The sequence below is a fragment of the Saccostrea echinata genome, unplaced genomic scaffold, assembly GCF_033153115.1.
Source record: "Saccostrea echinata isolate AGI-Se365-2 ecotype Australia unplaced genomic scaffold, CSIRO_AGI_Sech_v1 ptg000014l, whole genome shotgun sequence".
Lineage (NCBI taxonomy): Eukaryota > Metazoa > Mollusca > Bivalvia > Ostreida > Ostreidae > Saccostrea > Saccostrea echinata.
The window spans coordinates 6,324,656-6,330,923 of NW_026889763.1; the positions used below are offsets into that span (position 1 = coordinate 6,324,656).

A 6,268-nucleotide genomic window follows, 5' to 3' on the forward strand; every position below is an offset into this window, starting at 1 on the left:
TACCCGTAGAATTAAATCCCAATTCCTCTAAAATACAATTCAAATAATGAGCCTTACAAACAAAGACTATGTTGTTATCAGCTAAGGCTCATTATTTTCAGGAGGTTGGATCCTGTTATCAAAAGTATTGAGAATTTTTTATCAAGTATATTTTTAGAATCTACCCACATCTAGCTTAACAAAAAAATCAAAACAAAAAATGGGGGTCAATGCACTTCTTTTGGCGTTATGGAGCATTTAATATGATCTTTTTGCACTGTAATTACGTCTAACATATAATTAAAATCAATTTTTCAAGTTTTTTCTCTAATATTTTCTATCCAAATAAATTGTAGGAACAAAAACATTCTTTATTCATCTTGATCAATTCAATCATTTGTCCTTTCTGCACTCAAAAAATGCCATTTTTCTGGCATTGAAAATTTAACAAGCAATAAAATCAATTGAAAGTAATAATGACATTTTTCTGAATTTAAGTAGAATGGTTAAAATTATCTTATATATTCAGAAAAGAAAATTAGAATAACACTAAAATAGTGTTAATTTTAAACTTAAAGTCATATATGGCGTATTTTTGATAAGTTCAGGTAACCAAAATTAAAAAGATCTTTCTATTTGTTTTATTACTTTATATAAAGATAGGACTTTCCTGTAAATTACACAATTTAAATCAATCGCGTTTCAAAGATATCAAAAATTTAAAACAATACCGATTTATTTACCGACTCCACATTTAAATAACAGACAAATTTAAAGTCAATTTAACTATAGAAACGTGAGTTTATTCAAGCTCAAAATCGGTGAAAATTTTAATTTGAATGTAAATAACATATATTATGTATATTTACACTCAATCTCGTATTATTATTTTTCAAGCTCAGATGAGCCATTTATAGCTTTAAATTGAGATGATTGAGGTAAAGATATCCAATAATTGAATGGTATTTTTTAAAAATAATTTCTTGATCCGATTATTATACCACATCTGCACAGTAAATTATCAATAGATAAGAATTTGTCCTCGAACATATTCTATATGAAATTAAGATTAATTCAAACGCAGTTAAACTTGTATGTTCTACAAAACATTCACTGAAAAGTTTTAGGTTCTTGATTTGAACTTATACGTAAATAATGGTATACAACAACGGCTATAACTGATAAATACATAATTATTCTGAATTCAAATCATTTTGTCTTCATTTTGAAAATGGGTATACTTGTAAGTTTAAAATAAAAACATTTAGGAAAAATAGTAATTTTTGTAAACGCATTTAATTCGAGATTATTTGAAAAGTCTCAATAATTATAAACTTTATCATAACGTAATAAAAGAAACAAAGTTGGGTAAAGAAAGTTGAAAAAATGTTTTTATCTTTATGCATTATAAATTCAAAAAGAAAAATGGGTTGGAAAAACATTTTTCCGACAACACTTGTATATCATTGTTTGTAAAAGTCAATTTCATGAAGTCCAGGGATTCTACGCATCAACCTGTTCACAGCTGCTCCCAGGGGAATGCATATTACAGTACAAGGATCTTGGAAAATATCTTTTGGGGCTCTACCGTACAACATACCGACAACCTCTAATTTATTTTCAAGAGACAAAGAAGGCTGAAATAAAAGCGCACCCGAATCTCCTGGTGCTCCAAACAACCGAACTTGCCCTCTTCGTCGCCGAGTAGGTTCGACAATAATTGCTGAAGCTCGTTCTGGGAAGTTTCGATGTCGGATTTCGCCAGTTTCAATAACAATTCCTGTAGTTAAATCAGTGCATGCACCACGTTTGTGAACTATTTCCCCAACCAAATCATCCAAATCTCTTCGAGAGATGTCAGCTGGAGCTGGTTCATTTTGCACATCAAGTAAAAGTTTCTCACAATTAGAATCAATAATATGAATTGTTGGTCCGTTTACGTCTATAAGGGCGATGTCGTCATGAATGCAACTCATTTGTCGAAGATAAAACATATTACTGCCAAGTTTAACAACCGATCCATTAATGTTTACAAAAACACTCTGGTTTTCTCGGTTAAAAAAGGCATGTTGGCAGGTTAATGCGGCCATTCTAGAAGCATTTATGTTGACTAGACTACCTGTTGTTGCATAATCGTTATCAAAATAGAAAGAATCAGAAGTTTGTTGTCTATATACGCATTTTGCCCCATGTAATGGTATCCCTGTGTCAGCAAATGGTGTCATCTCCAAATCAGATTGCACAGTTATATTGACCTCTAAATTTCCAACACTGGAGAAATTTTTTAGCAAATCTTCTTTCACCGTTTCATCATTAGTGACTATTCTGACTCCTTTTTTATTAAAGCCATGATATAGAATCTTTTCTCGGTAACTGGAATTTGAAAAAGTTCATTTACCTCTGAGCATAAATGTGCTTTTGATACAATTAACTAGTAGATATTTGAAAGTATTCTATTACCATCCGTCGAAAAAAATATAATTGACATTATACTGCTTGAGTCTACTATGAGAGAGAGAGAGAGAGAGAGAGAGAGAGAGAGACGTACCGTTCAATAATTTTCATTACTTGTTCTTTATTGTATGGCCTTTCAACCACATGTTGTTCTGGAAAATATTGTGCTTTTCTAAGCCTTTCAAGTACCGCCCTTATTTTCTTCAAACTTTCTGCTACACCATCCACCGACGGCAAAGCAGATAACTGTCTTTCAATGTCACAAAGATATTCATTCAGTTTCAATTCAAGTGATATTGTTAGATGGTGTTTAATTGCTATGCTATGTTTGGCGATTGGAACAACTTTTGGAATTCTAAATTGTTTTGTTTTTTGTATTATAGTTGAAATATCTTTCGCTGATTCTGGTTTGGTATCCATTTGCATAACAAGATGTAATTCAGCTTCTTTATATTGCAAATCTTCGGAAATCTAAATCAAATTTAATACAAAAATGCAACATTTTAACAAGTGATATGATGAATGTATTTAGTAATCAATGCAAATTTAATATGTGCCTTGTTTTGAAAACCGAAAGCCAATATTGCAAGAAAAAAAAAGTAATTTCCAATGTTAAAATGTTTCAAAATTTGATATGTAGAAAAACATTGTTTTCAAATGTATTAAGCCTACATCCATCTTTATTTTATACCCCCGTAATCGAATATTCGGGGGCAAATATTATTAGCTTTTTTCAGTCCTTGTACAGTGTATGTGTCTAGCTGTTAATCTGTTTGCCTGTTAATCTGTTGTCCGCAAAAACTTTTCCAAAAGCGATCGACGGCCGACGGTATTTTAAGGAAAAAATAGGATTTTTCGGGCGACAATCGGCAGTTCATCGGCCGTTGTCTTGCCCGATTTTTACCTCTTTTTTGTCTGCTGACCAATTTTGTGTCAGTCCAGCCAAATTATAATTTTTTCTGCGTCGGTGGCCGATTCCTTGAGTTGAAACAGTCGTTGAATAGTCCGTCGACCAACCTTCGATCACCGTCCGACCACCGGCAGACAGTTTTTAAAGTCGGTCGTTGGTCGTTCGACTTTTAGGAATTGGGTTTTCGTAAATATCGACCGACGGTGAAAATTAAACTGCGGACCAGCGAACAATAACACATAAATATTTTTACTTTTAAAAGGCATTGGTGTTCCTAGGAATTATAATGTGACTACTCTACGTCGCCCGGTACTAGTGTCGGCCGATTATTTTTTTCAGTCGACGGTACGGGAAAAATTTAGTCTCGGACCATCGACTTAAATGTGACATAGGCTTTACGCTTTCATATTTCTCATATTCCTTGTGACAAGACCTTTATTTTTGTATCAAATTTAAGGCCTCTTGAACTTTTCCTTGGAGTATGATCTACTTTTGCAAAATTTTTCCAAACATTTACCTTGGCCATAACTTTTGTTAGTGCTAGGGCTTTAACATTTCATTTCTTTGGCTACCTTCATCTTTGACCTTTTGATCTTGACCTTAGCATTTAACCAACTTTTGAAAAACTTGTAAACGGTTGGTGCTAAGGCTTTCAAATGTCACATGTACATGTATTTCTTGTGACAAGACCTTGGTATACTAGAATTTTTAACCACAGAACCTTGACCTTTGAGTTTGCCCTACATTCGAAAAACCATAACCCTGGCCTTGACCTGCCATACAGAGGTATCAGTGCTTTACAAGTACAAATATGTTTTATCCTGTAAAAGTTTATACTTTTTAAACCAGGAAAAGTATTTCTATTTTTTCTAGTGAAAGATTAAATTTTGTGATTTTCCTTCTTAACCTGATTATCTTTCATGAATTATGTGTCTAAAACAACATAGGAAGATGTGTTTAGTAAATTAGAAACCTTGTCTAGGAGTATTTATAGTAATAAAGATATGCATGCCCGAGGAAAGTCAGCCCTTTTGTTGACTCTTTACACAATAGTACATGTATTTCAACAAAATTACCGCATTTAAAAACGACAGAAGATTTTCTATTTTTTCATCTTGAGTCAAAAAATAGAGAAAAATGATCTCTGCGTCGACAACCATTCCTGTTGAAATAAAAGAAAAATATGAGAATTAAAATTAGAAATATCAGTCATTTAGTAGATGATATGTTCAAATAACTAATTAATGTTTTTATATTTTTAAATTTTGATGAAAAAGAATACTGTTAACTGTTAACTTTTTGTATGTGAAATTAAAAAAAAAAACAACTCGTTGAATTCAAATTTATGAAGATTGTGTGTGTGTTTTTTAAGCCTTGAAATGTATTTTCTGGTGTTATTCTTCAAAGGATATCTCACAGCTTTCCAGTTTTCATTAATTGAAAAAAAAATCAAATAAAGAATTTTTTTCGATGACAATGTTCTGGTAAATAAAACCCAAATCACTTTGTATTTTGCACTTATTAGGTTTGTTAATAGTTTTGTCCAGCTTTTTAAGATAATAAATTATTTTAAATTTCTGAACATTATTATTAAAACGTATCCAGAATTTTTTTTTTTTTGGACAATAGCTTCATTTTTTTTAGAGTCTTCTCTATATTTTAATATTCTGTGTTCACCCATTAACAGGAAGACCTCCAGCTGTTCGAATTCGGAAAAAAATGACATCCAATAAATCCAAAAAATCACACACGAAATTGTTTGAAAAGGTGAAATTAAACACATTTTGTTGAATTTTCCCTCTCAATAATTTTCCGTACATATCTTAATGCCATGTGCTACTCACGCATAAGCTGTAGAATAGATAACTATTAAATTGCGTTATCCTTATGGAATAACATTTTTAGATCATAACTTTCCTTTCAAAATTTTTCATGTATGACTTTGAAGCCGTATATTCGACTACTAAAGTATGCCTATCCATTGACAAATGTGCATGTAAATTGTTTGATGAGATTTGTATCCTTTAAATTTTACGCAGGTATGAAATACTAGTATATTGAACTGAAGTAGGTCACGAATACAGAATAAACTTTCAACTTTATATTTGTCACCTTTTCATTTACTATCCGATAAATACCTAAATTTAATTAAAACTGATAATCAGGTTTTCGATTCCATTGTAATTTTTGTAGTTTATCATCGGCATAATTCTAAATTTTTACCTTATAACTCTTTAGCTTCCACTTATTGTTCACTAAGTATCTCGCATGCCTCTAAGTGGCCTCTAAAATTTAGGCGCCAGCTGGCGGCTAATCAAAAATATTTAGTCGCCAATGCAAATTTTTAGTCGCCAGGCATTTTTCGAAGGCGCCAATCTTAAAAGTTATTAGAATATAGGGACCCAAACGTGCCTAGGAAAACATGACATGTCCATTGCTAAAAATAATTTCCTCTTCTTTTAGATCGCCAAGTCAATTTAAAATGGGCGCCAATTTGGCGACTTATGGAAAAATTTTAGTCGCCAATCAAAAATTTTAGGCGCCATGGGGACTAAATTAGTCGCCAATTAGAGCCCTGTTTAGACACGCCTCTCCCAGTTAAAATATTATGATGAATTTACATTTTAAGCCCATGGGATTAAACATGATTTAGAGTACATCTAATATATACAGGAGATTGAATGAAATAAAATTGTAGTATGCTTAACCTTTACTAAATTCTAAGTAGCACTTTCCGTCTGCATTTTTTGAATAAAGAAGTGACTTGCTCTCCTCACTAAAATCACCTCCGACTACTACAATGCATTTCTTTAATGGGTCCAATGTAAAACCATATATCATGTCCAGTCCCTCTAAACACCAGTCTACAAGCCATTTGTGGTATCCATACCGAGGCAAACAACTGTGTGCATTTAAAACTTGAAA

General features: G+C 32.1%; 1 protein-coding gene across 1 annotated transcript; it reads right to left on the reverse strand.

The window, feature by feature from the left end:
• Window positions 1–1,304: 1,304 nt before the first annotated feature.
• On the reverse strand, window positions 1,305–4,468 carry LOC133187159 (uncharacterized). The gene is made up of 3 exons (XM_061322523.1): window positions 4,420–4,468; window positions 2,528–2,904; window positions 1,305–2,352 (listed from the first exon to the last, which is right to left on the reverse strand). The coding sequence occupies exons 2-3, from the start codon at window positions 2,857–2,859 to the stop codon at window positions 1,443–1,445; spliced, it is 1,242 nt and encodes a 413-aa protein (XP_061178507.1). The 5' UTR covers window positions 2,860–2,904; window positions 4,420–4,468; the 3' UTR covers window positions 1,305–1,442.
• Window positions 4,469–6,268: the final 1,800 nt, after the last annotated feature.

What these genes read in the sequence shown, in the direction of transcription:
- LOC133187159 (XM_061322523.1), bottom strand. Translation starts at nt 2,859, where the DNA reads ATGCAAATGGATACCAAACCAGAATCAGCGAAAGATATTTCAACTATA. An exon ending in GTAATGAAAATTATTGAACG is followed by an intron (nt 2,353 to 2,527) that starts GTACGTCTCTCT and finishes TTCAAATTCCAG; the next exon opens with TTACCGAGAAAAGATTCTAT.